At 37.9% G+C, this 15,604-nt stretch overlaps 1 protein-coding gene across 3 annotated transcripts in view; it reads left to right on the forward strand.

Moving 5' to 3' along the window:
* NTRK2 (neurotrophic receptor tyrosine kinase 2) overlaps positions 1 to 15,604 on the forward strand; it is a 160,273-nt gene that overhangs the window by 121,257 nt on the left and 23,412 nt on the right. For all 3 annotated transcript variants that reach the window (XM_070935631.1, XM_070935630.1, XM_070935629.1), the window contains 2 exons: positions 275 to 447; positions 9,828 to 10,062. In XM_070935631.1, coding sequence (XP_070791732.1) covers positions 275 to 447; positions 9,828 to 10,062 — 408 coding nt within the window. The remainder of the gene's footprint in view (positions 1 to 274; positions 448 to 9,827; positions 10,063 to 15,604) is intronic.

Raw genomic sequence — 15,604 nt, forward strand, 5'->3', positions numbered from 1 at the left:
GGTTGACTCAACCTTCCATCCTTAGAGAGGGCTGTAAAGCACTATGAAGCGGTATATAAGTCTAAGTGCTAGTGCTAGACACACAAGGAATTTGTCTCTGGTAAAGAAGCTACCAATAGTACCGTATCAGGAACTGTGGTATATACACCAAAGCATCTTATCTCTTTGGCCTAACTTCTTCCAATTTCATGATTCTCCCCGCCCCCCAAGACAACAAGATACAGAAGTTGTTAAGCATCTACCTTTCTTTCAACTTTTGATTCTTTCTTTGTAGACTCTGAAGGATGCCAGTGACAATGCCCGCAAAGACTTCCATCGAGAAGCAGAACTACTGACTAATCTACAGCATGAACATATTGTCAAGTTTTATGGAGTGTGTGTAGAAGGAGATCCTCTCATCATGGTCTTTGAATACATGAAACATGGAGATCTCAACAAATTCCTTAGGTGAATTAAGAAATATTTGTGTCCCCCCCCCCCAATTCTATGTTCAAATATGAATTTGCTTGAACACCCCTGAAGTTTCATTAAGTTAGAGTCAAAAACCTCCACGCAGTGTTTCAGTAATAATCTATATTTTTTCCTCCAAGCATTTTATATGCATCTTTGGTCCTCTAGATATTGCTGAACTATAATTCCCAGAAGCCACAACAAACAAGGATAGTGGTATTCTCAGAGTTGCAGTTCACCAGTATTTGATGGGATATATCTCTGATATAAGAAGAAAAATTCAAGGTGTGGAGAAAATGAAGTAATCATATGCTTTCAGCTTTGTACTATTTTTACAATGAAAATAAAAACAGTTCATTTTACTAAGATTCTCCAATGGTATTTCAGACAAGAGACATTGAAATATACAGGTAGTCCTCAACTTATGACCACAGTTGAGCCCCAATTTATGTTGCTAAGTGAGAAATTTGTTAAGTGTGTTTTGCCCCATTTTACAACTTTTCTTGCCATGTTTGTTAAATGAATCACTGCAATTCTTAAATTAGTAACACAATTGTTAAGTGAATCTGGTTTCCCCATTGATTTTCCTGGTCAGAAGGTTGCAAAAAGGGACCACATGACACCAGGACACTGCAACCGTCATACATGTGAGTTAATTGTCATACATCTGAAGTGTAAAACATGTGACCATGGGGATGCCGCAGCAATCATAAGTGTGAAAAATGGTCATAAATCACTTTTTTTTGATCCTGTTGTAACTTCAAATGGTCACTAAATGAACTGTTGTATGTTGAGGACTACCTGTATAATAGAACCAGTGGTGTCTGGTTGGCCTTACTTGGGTGCAGAAACTAAGGAGGTTGTGATTGACAATGAAAAGGAATAGCTCCAAGGAATATTGGGAATATAAGCCAACTGGATACTGGAAAATATATGTTGAAGAAGACAATGGCAAACAACGCTCATATTGCTGACAAATAAGTGGCATGGATGGGTGCATTATGTCTATGAAGTTCATCTGAAAGGAGAGCTTCCTTGTTTTCTTGCCAACACTTAATACTCTTTGCAAATTTTCCATCCCAGGTACATGAAACAATCTGTGAGATATGAGAGACGCAGTCTCAAAACTGACAGTTGTTCACATTGGAAAATGCAGTTCTTTTTTCAGAATCTCACTTTCCTGTAAATGCACAACACATTTAAAAGTTTGGCCTTAAAGAAAAATCCCTGAAGCTATTCATCTTGAATTTGGCAGCTCTGATCCACTCAGAAGGGGCAACTATGCTTCTCACATTTCATCTAATTTTGTCCAAGTTACTTTCTGAAACTTGGTGGACTTCTCCCTCTTGTAAAATTCTGCCATACATACGCATTTAATAGACCTCTGTTAAAAAAAGAAAAGAAAAGAAAGGTAAACAGTTATAGTCGTGTGTCAATTCTCCGTGAAAGTCAGTGAGTGCGCAAAGATTCACATTTCCAACTCTTAATTTGTATTTGGCCCTGCAATCAATCCGAATAGCTTTCCAATGGGTCTAAGATGAAATTGGGCTATTTTCCAAATTGCTGAGTTGTGGTCCAAATGGAATAATTTGATTGGTACGCATTCCTGCGTAAGAATTGTCTTACTAGATCAGGCCAAAAATCCTTCCTTTAGTCCAGCATTTTATTTCTCATAGTGGCCTTCCAGATGTCCCTATGCCATGTGGTAATGAATTCCACAGGCTAATTATGCACTATATGGAGAATTGTCTTCCTATTGTCTGTTTTAAATCATCCAACAAGTTTTATTGCATGGCCTTGGTCTTAATGTTTGAGAGAGGAAGGGGAAAAAAACCTCCCACCTACTTTCTCCAGCCTGTGCATGATTTTATATGCTTTAGTCATGTTCTCAGTCAATTGCCTTTCTATCAAGCTTTGTCTCATAAATGGGGATTACAGTACAATGCTGGCATTTTTAAATAGATTTTTACTCCCTTTCCTGATGATCTTTTGCTGTATTTTACACAGTTGCCTCACATTGAAACCACTTCTTTTAGTGTTATTCTGTGACCCCAAGATCTTTGTCCCAGTTAGTTACAATACTTAGACCACATCAAATTCTATATGAGGAAGGCTTGTATGCCCCAAACACGTATAGCCTCACAGTTACTTAAATTGGACTACATTTGTCACTTGGTTGATCATTCATCCAATTTAAAGACATAATTCTTTAGTGTTATTTTTGTTGTTTATCAGCCCAAATATTTTATTATCATTCCCATACTTGGGCAGTTTGCTGTTTAACATCATTTCTGAATAAGCTGAATAGATTCCTAATAAAGAGTTTTGAGGGCTTCTACTTTGTACTTCCCTCCACTGAGATAATTGCTGCTTTATTTCCACTCTCTCCTCTCTGATCTTTTTAACCTGTTACCAATCTTTAAAAAGACCTGGGCTCTTATCCCATGGATGCTAAGTTTACTCAAGACCCTTTGATGAATAACTTTAAAAAAAAAAAAACCATACAAGAATGTTGAATGTTTTGGCTTCTTTGTCACCTAATACCTCAGTTGCTTTGGATATCTTTCCTGCTTCTAATATATTTTTATATATATAAAGGAGTTCTTACTATTCCCTTTTTGTTTTTGTTTTTTCATATTCTGCTGCCCCCCTCCACATTATCTAGCAAAGCTTATTCTCCTTTTTGTATTCTTAATTATGACAGGAGAGGGCACGATAGCTCAGTGGTTAAAGACACTGAGCTTGTCTGCTGAAAAGCTGACAAACCTGAGTTCAAGACCCAAGTGTATGATGGGTGAGCTCCCGTTATTTCTCCGAGCTCCTGCCAACCTAGCAATTTGAAAGCATGCAAATGCGAGTAGATAAATAGTTACCATTTTTATGGGAAGGTAACAGCGTTCCATGCGCCTCCGTGTATAATCATGCTGGCCACAAGAAAATGGAAGTGTCTTCAGACAATGCTGGTTCCCTTGGCTAAGAAATGAAGATGAGAACTGCCCCCCTAGAGACCAACATGACTGGACAGGGAAACCTTTAGCTTAAATTATGACAGACTTTTCATTCACTACCTCTTACAGTTACCTGGACACTATTCCAAACCCATGCTGGCCTCTTGGGCTTGGTGGTCTTTTTTTTTACATTGTTAATGTTGAGCTTCAGTTATTAAGGCTTTAAATAAGTTCTCTTTGGCCCTTTGTTTTTCATCCATCCCTTCACTTTGATAAATAACCCCTTTTATACTCAAATGTGTTGGACCCAACAGGCAGTTCCTCAACTGAATGCATGCTAAATATAAAAATAATATAGTCAGTGTGTCAGGGTTCCAAGTAACACCTCCAACGAAAGAAAATTCTGAGCCTCCAATTGGAACCCTGACACAGTGTCCCCTATAGATTCTGCAGTAGTTACCATTCCCACAAGATCACCATCATACTTTAGGATTACTTAATCACTGTTTTCTTTATCACAGCCTAAGCTCTGTCTATGTCAGAATAATAGAAGTCTTCAATTATTATAAAAACGTCTATTTTTCTACATAAGTATTGCATATCTATAGATCTAATCTACATTTGGGGTCAGGTATTAATTCCCATTGTGATTCTTTGGGAGAATCTGTTCTTCAACGTTGTCCATATCTTATATTCTCTGAATTAATTTATCTTACTTTCTACTTATTCCGAAAAGCATTATGATTAAAAATTGGCCATGTCCCCGTGATTAAAAATGAATGGTAATTAGGTTATCAAAGTAAAATATATATACATATATTCACAAACCATGATTTAAATATGTGAACAGAATGTGTCATTACTTGAAAATAGTATTATAACTCAGGTTTCATGATCAACATGTTTAAATGTGTCGATAAAGCATTTTTTACTAGTAATATCTGTAGTTCTCTACTGCAAAGCTTTTATTTTCTAAGGTGAAAAATCTGAAGAATATTTTTTTATAAATATTTTATTTTTATAAATTAATATGTTTATGATATAAATATATCATAATTTAGTTTGGGTAAAGAATAGACTACATACCACTTTTATAGCGCATACAGTACACAAACACATTATACCTCATTTCACAAACAAAAATCTTTCAAACTAAGTACTCTGAATTTTGCTTCAGGGAAAATCCAGGCTCACGCTAAAAATGGCTTCACCTACTTACACACATTAAAAGTCCTAAAGATTAGTACATTTATTATAGAATTAGAAGTTTGAATCAAAGCTATTGTATCAAATGCCAAAATGCATTTTTTTTTATTAAATCAAACACCTTTTGTTTATTAATGCATGCACAGCATTCCCCTTAGGAAAGATAAAATATTTCAAATAAGGAGAAACAAACAAATAAAACTGTCTAGTCTTGTTCTGAAAGTAAGAATCCCTCTGCAAAGGGGAGAGGCCAAGTATAATCATAAACATATCATCATCATTGTATATATAAAGTTCATGTTCAAGACTAGGTGTTCCTAATTAGGTAAAGTAATTTTACCTTAATAACCTGAAAAATTGCTGCTGGGCATTGGTATAGCTGTACTAGTAGTCGTAGTATGATTTATTTGGATTGGGCTAGCATGTTCTATTAATCTAGACAGTGTGATTTGCAAGCAACATTTTAGGGTTTAGTTGTGTGAACCCAGCTGGGTTATTCACATCACCGAAGTGTAGTTTAGCTGAAGGAGTGAATAATCTGTCCTAGTATAACTCAGTTTATTATTTTACATAAATGTTTCTTTATGAAATATTTTTAATATAGAATTTTCTTCTATAAAATGTTGCAGATTAACATGTATGGAATAAAGCCTTGAATCAAGAATTTTGATACTTGGGGGTACTTGGTTTTTCCCCCCAGGATTCATCAGTTTAATTTCCATAGGAGAAGTAGCTAAAATGGTGGTAGAATAGCAGCTTCCCTGCTTGACCTCCTAATGATATTTGAATTATTCTATCCATTTTTATGATTTTTTTAAAAAAAATTAGTTTCCACTAAAGCAGGGGTGGGAAACTATGGCAATTTTACAACCTCTGGACTTCAACTCTCCTGGCTGGCTTAAGAATTCTGGGAGCTGAAGTCCACTGATTGTGAAGCTTCAGTAGTTGTGCATCCCTGCACTAAAGTCTGTACAGTTGCCCAATTTTTCTTAGACTGTTAGTATGCAGACATTTAAAAAAATTAGATTGAAATTGTGAGCGAGTAGATAAGGACAATCCTGTTGTAGCAACATTGTCAGGTCATCTTCACTTACCTCCTATTTGTTTTCCTCCCTCCCCCTCCCCAATAAGTCTGATTTTCTTTGTTTTTACATTGCTTTGTCTTGCTATTTTGCTTTCCTTTTTTTTTTTTTTTTTTTTGGTCTATCTGTTGCAGTTGGTAAGTGAAGAATGGTATTACATCATGCCACAAACTGTTTTGCCTAAGAAAATTTTTAATGAGAAAAGCCACTAACCACAAGCAAGGAGTGCCTTTTTGCTTTATTTTGTGGAATAAATAAATAGGCTCCCTGGATGGGAAGTGCTGGGATATACATATATCTATTATTTGCTTGCTTATAAAGATGCTCATCAGTCTTAGAAGGTTCGGAAAACCAGTCTACTGATAGAGATTTACTATCTAATGCATGACTTGGAAATTAGTGGAAAGAGATAGTCTCCCACAATTGAATGCATTAAACATTAGTTATAATTACATGGCTTTAATAGCAACTCAAGCATCCATTCATTTATATATTATGGCATGGCTTGCCTTCTACCTGTTTTGAGGTAGAAGCAATCTGACGGTAATATATCTTCTTTTTTGAAAAGTTTGTTATTCGTCATCTGTAGCATCCATAACGGTTCAGTGAAAAAGAGACTCTCTTACACGAAATTAAAATTTAGCATTCTTCTCTCATTTGACACTACTTACAATAGGAGAGAAAATTTGCATGTAATCATGCTTTGGAAGCACATTTATTTCTTACCCTGCAGCGCCCCCCAAGGCCAAAAAAAACGATCTCACAATTTGTAGACAGACACACACAGTCAAACAGAGGCAGACAGACAATCGCAGGCCAGGATCTGAAGATCACAAAGGATTCCTGAGTGTGAAATTTAGGCAATGCAACACTTCAAATGTTTCAGGAGAAAACACCGACAAAAGTAAATCCAGTTCTAGAGGAGATGAAACAGTGATTAGAGAGTGCAACTCAGAAAGGAAGGAAGGAAGGAAGGAAGTTTTGATATATGACTGCAGAAAATTATATTGAATTGAGATGGATAGACTTGACTTTTTGGGGGAGGGATAAGAATGGGGCAACAGGACAACATGACTAGATCACAGAGCCCTGTTAAAAGCTGGTGATATTTCAGCCTCTCGAAAGTCTTCAGTTATGTTCAATTTTATGTTCTATTTGGTCACAGGCAAGAATATGACTGTATCTGATTTTCAGCGCAGTGTTCTTTGAGCTTCAAAGTATTCAGTAGCTCTGAAGTGCATGTACTTCATGGCCTTTAATTTGAGCAACCTTGATCTGTGCTTCTACTATCTGAAAAGAGTTGATTCACAGCTCTACAGCTCAGAAATAGAAATAGCAAGCACATCATCCAGTATTGATATGGCACATTTTGAAATCTCACATTATATTGAGGAAGAAGAAACAGAACAAGTCCCTGAAAAGTAGCATGAAAATGAAGTGTAGGCATTGAGTGATTCTTGCATAAGCAGGAAAAGAAAAGCATTTGATTGGGGATGTATATTATAGTTGTTTTGGATCTGCATTAAGTGGAAATAGCAGGAAGGTACAATGACTTATTAAAACAAAATAACAAAATATGTTCAGAACAGGGTGGGGTGGTACTTTAATACCGGTAGCAGGAAAAGGAAAATTGTTTGCGCTTCACTGAGAAATCAAGTCAATTCATTTTCAATATGTAAATAAAGAGTATACAGATAGTTTTTGAGTTATGACCATTATGGAACCTCTTTTATCACCATCACAAGTCGTAACGGTTGTCAAAAGACTGACCCAATTTTACAATGCTTTTTGTGGCACTCTTTTAAGAGAAATCAATGGTTGTAAATGTAAATGCCACAATTGTGAAGTGAACGCTGTGGTTATAAGTGCAGACCCATTGTTCACTGTGGTCTGGTGCTGCCAAAACCCAGAAGTTTCAGCAAAACTGTTATTTACCTATTGCAGCTCATTTAAGGTGCACTTCTTTGCTTCTGAATGTTGTTTGCTGTTAATTGTCAAGGAGGCAGCCTCTGCTTAGAGCTCTGCTTTAAGCATTTCATACTGATGATACGTATACGAGCAGAGGTTGCAAAACCTTAGGTTTGCTGACATACCCTGAGATCTTCCTACCCCCAACCCCCCTAATGTCCTCTTAACTCTTAATAGCCTGGAGGAAGCTTAGTGGTTATTCTCATGTTCCTTGGCAAATATAAATAAGGCGATAGATAGATAGATAGATAGATAGATAGATAGATAGATAGATAGATAGATAGAGATAGATAGATAGATAGATAGATAGATAGATAGATAGATAGATAGATAGATAGATAGATAGATAGATAGATAGATGATAGATGTTTTCAGAGGTGGGATGTCACCATTTAAAGCTGCTCCATCCTTTGCACTTCGACAATGTCCTGTATGTTCATGTGCACACACATACACTTATATACTGTTGTGGTTCTTTCTTTCTTATGAATTTACAATGTCTGCACGTGCAATAATACAGAAACTAAACTGAATGTCTACAACTCTATTTGAGCTTATAAATTGCTCCCGGTCAATACATTTGTATTTTTTAAACACAGCTGTATTTAGAGTAGATTTCTACCATAGACTTCTCCCAAAATAAATATAAAGGCAAGTGTACAAAGTGCACTTTGTACAAGTGCACCAAGTCAGAGTAAGAAGATCAGAGAGGATACGTTTTCTTTTCATCTTCCTTTCTAATTTTTACTTCACATCTAGGAAAAAAGAAGAATCATGTTATTGAGCACATTTTTCCTAGACAGGGACAATTACTGTTACTTCAGACAAGTTTTTTAGTTTTACAAAAAAAACATTTTTTTAAATTTTTTAAAAAAAAATTAATTTGTATGCAGACAAACATTTAATACATCAGTTATCTCTTCCCTGTGACATCTCAGTGTTATCTTCCAAAGTTTCTTTTTTCTTCTGTATATGTGCTATTTCTTCTATGTTGATCCTTGTCCAATCCATAATATCATTTCATTACTAACAAAATATTCTATTCATCACATATTTATGCATACTTATATAATTAATCATTTATATCTCTTCTCCAACCAGTGATAAAAATAATTCCATATTTTAAAATATTCTGAGTCTTCTCTATCCTTAATCATTAAAGTTAATCTATTCATTTCTACACAATCTAAAAGATTTTTTATTACTTCATTAAGTAATAAATTATTTTATTTATTAATTTTATTTATAAAAAAGTTTATTTTATTAAACTTTGAGAAAAAAAATTAAGGTGACAAACATATCCAACACACCTTCCTTCCTTCTATTTTCCCCACAACAACAACCTTGTGAGGTAGCCCAAAGTTGCCCAACTGGCTTTCATGGCTAAGGTGGTATTGAACTCATGAGCTCCTGTTTTCTAGCCTGGTGCCTTAACCACTAGACCAAATAGGATTAAATTGGACCACTTGACCAAACTAACATGATATGCAATACAGAGTTATCCTGTTGTTGTCCTGTGGTTTGCTTTATTATAAAAGTAAAGTAATAATAAAATTACTTTATTATATAAAGTAAAAGCAAAGGAAATTCATAAGTGTGAATTTCAAAGAGCAGAACTTCCTTCACCTCAAATTAAGTAAAATGATGGCATCTTAAATCTATGCCTCTAAATAGAGCTTCAAAAAGCAGTAACTGGCAATAGGAACAAAATTTACTAATTTATATGTCATTTTTCTTTCACATATGGAATCTCTAGGTAACTTTCTGGATGGGCAACTATGGTAACTTTATGACCTGTGGACTTCAATTCCCAGAATTCCTGAGGCAGCTAGCTCAGGAATTCTGGGAGTTGAAGTCCACAGGTCATAAAATTGTCATAGTTGCCCACCCCTGATCTATAACTAGCCAATACTATTCAAAGACTTATTATTTGTTTGTTTCCTAAATTTGCATCCTGCCTTTTGTTCAGGAGTTCAAAGTGGCATATAAAGTGGTCTCTCCTTTCATTTTCCCTCACAGTAGCAAACCTGGCTGGGCTGAGGGAGAGTAAATTGATGAATTCTGGCCTTTATGCTTCCATCATGCCTCCTTCCCACCCTCCTGCTTTCTTCTGTAAGACCATCGATTGGAAAGGTGTCCTTAGATCTCCTACATTTCTTCTGTGTTCACGCAGGGCGCATGGACCTGATGCAGTTCTGATGGCCGAAGGGAATCGTTTGGCTGAACTAACCCAATCCCAGATGCTGCACATTGCTCAGCAGATTGCAGCTGGTATGGTTTACTTAGCATCACAGCACTTTGTGCACCGTGACCTGGCTACTCGGAACTGCCTGGTTGGGGAGAACCTACTGGTGAAGATTGGAGATTTTGGGATGTCAAGAGATGTATATAGCACAGATTACTACAGGGTAAGTAATGTTATACCTTGGTTTTAGGAAGAAGGGCCTATTTTCAGAATTTCTTCTAGTGAGATTCTGTAAGAAAAAAAGATCACTTGAATCCTACGCTCAGTGTAATGAGGAAATTAAAGTCACTGCTGATAAACTGATTTATTAAATATCCAAAGTGTATTGCAAAAAAACCCTAAAGCTCCTGTGCAAACAAATTATTTATTGCTGTCCTCACTGAAACTTTCTTTAATGAGGCAAGTGGCTGTGGTTATTGTAAAGCAAGGTGTCAAACTCGATTTCATTGAGGGCTGCATCAGGGTTGTGTTTGACCTTGAGGGTGGGGATGGCCAGCTTGACATCACTTGTGTCAGGGGTGCCTGTGGTGGCCTGAGCACTCTGCCAGTGAAAACAAAGCTTGGGAGGCTGTGACAGCCTCCTGCAACCCTCTGCCAGTGAAAACAGAGCTCGGGAGGGCAAAAACGGAGCTTCGGAGGGCTGCACACTGGCAGAGGGTTGCAGAGCCTCCTGAGCTCTGTTTTCACTGGCAGACAACAGGACGGTCCTTCGCTGTTTCCAGGGTGGCCCTGCAGGCCAGATCTAAGCACCCCGCAGGCTGGATCCGGCCATGGCCCTTGAGTTTGATACCCCTGTTGTAAAGTGACAAGTTTGGGGAGAACAGAAGGTGGTTGTGATCCCATAAAAAAAAGAAAAGGCCATATTTATGTTACATTTGGATCAAAGTGTTTTGCTGTCCCAGCGAATTCATTCTTTATTTTAGCAGCATTACTTTGACCGTCTTGAGAGTTCGCTTCAAAAGTGAATGGTTTCATATGATTAGAAAAACTGAAGAAGTTACACATAAAGACATTATTTATATTCATGCAGCTGTTTTTATTGTGAGCTGAGAAGAACATTTTTATTTCGGTTTGTGCTATTTCTTCCTTTAGTGATCCAGACTCAGCAATTAGTTGACATCTGAACTAGATTTCTGTCTTTTGGAATAGTTGCTTTCCATGCTCTTTCATTCTCACATTACAAGAATGACATTACATCATATGAGTGAACATGGGATAAAAAGAAGGATTATGGGGCAGATGTACAAGCTCAACATGGAAAAAGGCTGTCATCAGCCAGCCTCTATTCATAAAGTTGCAGCAGTTTCCATCATGGTTGGTTTAGCATGCATGTTTTGGTCCTTGGATCCTACAAAGCATATGTTGCTTGGACAAACCATGGTACCCAAAATAGCTTCAGAATCCCATAGTTGGTGATAAGAAGCAGGAGAACAGTGGGATATTTGGGATTGAATCAGCAGAGGAAAGTCAAGCAACTGTAGGATTTACCCAAAAGTATTTGCTTTTTAAAAATCATCACAAAATTGCACACTGTTGTGGAGCAAAGCACTAGACAATCATACTATCATCTCCATTTCCCAAAGTGATGGGAGGACCAGGTTCTATAGTAACAATTATCAAAATCCCAAGAGGTTATTGGAAATGGGGACCTTAGCTTCCCTGAATCAGAAGGGCCTTTTTTGTTGTCTTCATTTCTCTTTTACTATGGGAAGGAGTGGGAACTAGAAGTTCTTGCTCAGAGTTCTCCCATCATTGATAGTTCCATTGCAGGAGAAAGAATTAATGTGAACGAAGGTAAATATATGAGCCCTAGGATAATGTTGCAGGATCCAATTTGAGTTAGTCACTGGGACCAAAGGTTTATTTTTCCAAGCTTTCAGGCTTGTGCTAGAGCTCATCATCAGGGATTTTCTCTCTCCAGAATATATGCACTGGGCTGTTCTGTGTGTTGTATTTATATGGTTCCTGGTTGTGTGTAGCTTTTAATTGTTTATTAAGGTGTTGACGGCTAGCTATTAACTTCTTAATTGTTGTTTCATGTGACAATATGCCCTTGGCTTCTAAACACCTGATAGGCTGGTGATAAATCAGCATTCTTATTGACTGACAAAGGCCCGTTTCCCAGGCTTCAATGATTTATCTGGCTACTTTTGTCCCTGCTCGGCCAACAATTATAGTAACTGCAAAATTGAATGCATTCAATGTGACCCTATCAATGAGTTTGGGTCTCCTGGTCTAACCGCTCACTTGTATTCTTGCAATCTGGTAATTAGCTTCCTCTCTGTCCCACATAGTCATAGGGGAAATCCATGCAGGGAATCTGGTAAACTACATTCAAAGTTTCTCCAGCTCCAAACAATCTTTGTATGATTTGTCCACATTTGGTAGCCTCTGGATGGTGGATGATGCCCACTTGCAGATTTCAGAAGTTGGATTCTACTGCTTCTGAAATGTTTTTAATATATGGCAGGGTGTGTCATGTAGTTGGTCTTTTGTCTTCTTTCTTCCTTTCTCTCCCCAGCATATTGCACAGGCACCCTATGATAAATGTATGAGGACACCCTAAATTGTTCATGTAGATACCTACTGTTTTGCCTGCTGGGTAGTATAGTGTGTTCATACTCTGCCTTACAGTATTTTGATGCAGTTCTATTGACAGTGGATGGTTACCGTTGAAACTAGAATGCATGGAGTGTTGGTAGCCCTGCAATATACCATGATTTCTAGGCTTCCATCTTCCCATCTATTGACAAGCATATCTAAGCATGTGTTTTTTCCTCCACTGTGAATTGCATGTCCAGGAAGATGGAATTTAATAGGGTCTGAAAGTCTTCCAGCGCATTTCTTTGATAACCACAAATGTGTCATCCATGTAGTGATACCAAACTTTAGGTGTTTTAAAATGCACTGTGTTCCAGTTATATGGGACTGTTTCTGCAATAGCTCCTGATATTGAGGATCGCATGGTTGTTCCTTTTATTTGCTCATTTCCCTTTTAAACATGAAGAAGTTTAAATGGAGTAGATTCATGATTTGTGACCTAGTTAGGTTGTTTTGATCTGTGTTGTAATCTTCTAATTTACTGTTTGTCACTTTGTAAGTGAGGAGGGATGGATGTAAATAGGGTCACTACGTCAAAAGAGACCATGATTTCATAAGGAGCCTCATAGCCGCATAAGCCTCGTAGCTGTGTCAAAAATTATGGTGATGATGTGACTGTGGTGTTTGAAGGTGAAGTCAGGAAGCTTAATCATTGTGCCAGCCATTTAGCCAAGTTGTAGGTGGGAATATCCCCTAGCGCTACAATAGATCTGAGGGGGACCCCTAGTTTGTGTGTTTTGGGGAGTCCATAAAATCTCACTGGGATGGTGTTCTCTCATTTTCCACCGTTCCTTTTCTGTTATACAGTTGCTTTGTTTAAGTTGGCTGAGATAAGTACTCAAGTGTTAGCCCCTTTTCTTTCTATCTCTTGGCTTGGCTTCTGGATCTCTGGGAGCTACAATACCCCTTTTCTTTTTCTGGCAGTCATAGTATTCATCATTCATGTGTTGAGCACAGTCATTTGTAAAGAAGTATCTTATTCAGGAGCCAAGGGATTTGGGCATCTGATCAATTCCTTTGCAAACTGGATCCCTCAACCTGTGGATGCAGAGAGGAACTGTCAGGGATGGCACTAAAAGCAAAGCCGTGTTCTTGTTTCAACTTGGCAGGACCTCATATAGTCCCATAAAGACGCTTACGCATCCTGTGTTCCTGACTCAGTGCCACATTTTTAAATATATTTATTTACATAGAATTAAAATATAAAACGCTAGAGTCCTGGCTGGCTAGGGAATTCTGGGAATTGTGTCCACACTGGTGGGACCCTGGAGATAATTTTCAGGTATCGGGGAACTCCTGCATAAAAATGATTATATTTGTAGCTCATGGTATATTAGCATGTTGGGTAAGTTGAGGTGTGGTACATAAACTTTCCCACCGCTTGGAGTGCTAGCCTTGAAATTAAAAAGGGAGGTTTTTATGTTTATGGTCCCTTGCATAACTGTAGGGTTCAGTTAGAACTCCAGATGTGAAAGGCTGCTCTCGGTGGTTCACAAAACCAATGATAAAACTGCAAATCCTCCAAAGTCCCAAGGGTAAAGCAAAGCTAAAAAAAAAAAACCTTAGTTATTTACCCATGTTCCTGCTCTTTCCTAACATCCTCTGCCCTCCAAATCAAGCATCAATTGTTGCCTTCTCAAATACCAAGCTGATGATTGGGTGACCCAGGTTTAGCCAGATATCTTCAGCCAGATATGATTACTTCTAGCTGTACTATGCAAGAGGTATTAATAGATGAGATTCATCGGCATATTGAAGAAAATGTGTAGACTGACCATTATAAAGCAACTATAAAAAGCATTGGAACACATTGTTACTCCTTAATTGTGTGCTCTGTTACTAATTATTGTACCACTTTGCCTTGCCTGTGAGTCTCTTTGGGCTGCAAAACATGATGAAAAGAAGGATGAAGAATAGCAGTGTCCACAAAATAATTTTCACTGACACTTTAGAACCTGGGTCATGTTTCAGGAGGATGTTAATTTGCCTTCAAATTTTTGGTCTTCTGTTGTCCCGTTACAAGAACAACAACAAAAAAAGGACCAACCTTTTCCTTTGGTGTCCAATTGTCAATAATGTTCTGCACTGTGTCAGCACAGCTATTAAGGGATACTGCAGAGATGACTGCAGAGAGAGATAACCTTTGGATAATTGGCACACTGCATGCTAGTGATGGTGTTAGCTACATGGGTGCTGTTTGTTTGTTCAGAGCCTGAATGGTAGTACAGATAGAATGGGAAAGTAGTTATTCAGTTTCGGAAGCTCGGTCTGCAAGGAAAGGATCTTTTGTTTGAAAAGCTAAAGGTAAAGATAAAGGTATATGCCCCCTTGCACATATGTGCTAGTCGTTCCTGACTCTAGGGGGCGATGCTCATCTCCATTTCAAAGCCGAAAAGCCAGTGCTATCTGAAGTCTCCGTGGTCATGTGGCCAGCATGACTAAATGCCAAAGGCACACGGAACGCTGTTACCTTCCTACCAAAGGTGGTCCCTATTTTTCTACTTACATTTTTTACGTGCTTTCGAACTGCTAGGTTGGCAGAAGCTGGGAGAAGTAACAGGAGCTCACCCCGTTTCGTGGCACTAGGGATTCGAACTGTTGAACTGCCGACCTTTCGATCGACAAGCTCAGCGTCTAAGCCACTGAGCCACCGCATCCCTTCTTTGAAAAGCTAAGCCCTTCCCCAAAAGTCTTAGACTTTAAATGACCTATTATATCCCACATTTCCCTTCCTAAACCAAGTTGCTGAATCTGGCTAACTGAGATACCTGTTTCATCCAGATGAAGCTTTTTTTGAACAATTCTTTTTTACCACTTGCGGAGGATCCAATGAAGAAACAATCCATTTGTCACCATCTTGTCTTTTTTTCCCACTGGTATACCCATGAGAAAACAAAAAAACCTACCACAAAATATGGCCATGAGGGAATGAAAAGATGTGCGGTACCATTTTTTGAGTAAAGATAGAATGAAGAACGTGGCTTCCACAGGCATAGAATATAAAGCCAGATGGGAGGATCTGGCTCAGAGGAAGGAGACAAGTTGGTTGAGATGCTATGCCCTGGATATTTCAGAGTTCCAAAGTTATTTAGGGTCCCGCAAAG

This window comes from Pituophis catenifer, unplaced genomic scaffold, assembly GCF_029215685.1.
Source record: "Pituophis catenifer annectens isolate HBS135680 unplaced genomic scaffold, rPitCat1.0.hap2 SCAF_2, whole genome shotgun sequence".
NCBI lineage: Eukaryota > Metazoa > Chordata > Lepidosauria > Squamata > Colubridae > Pituophis > Pituophis catenifer.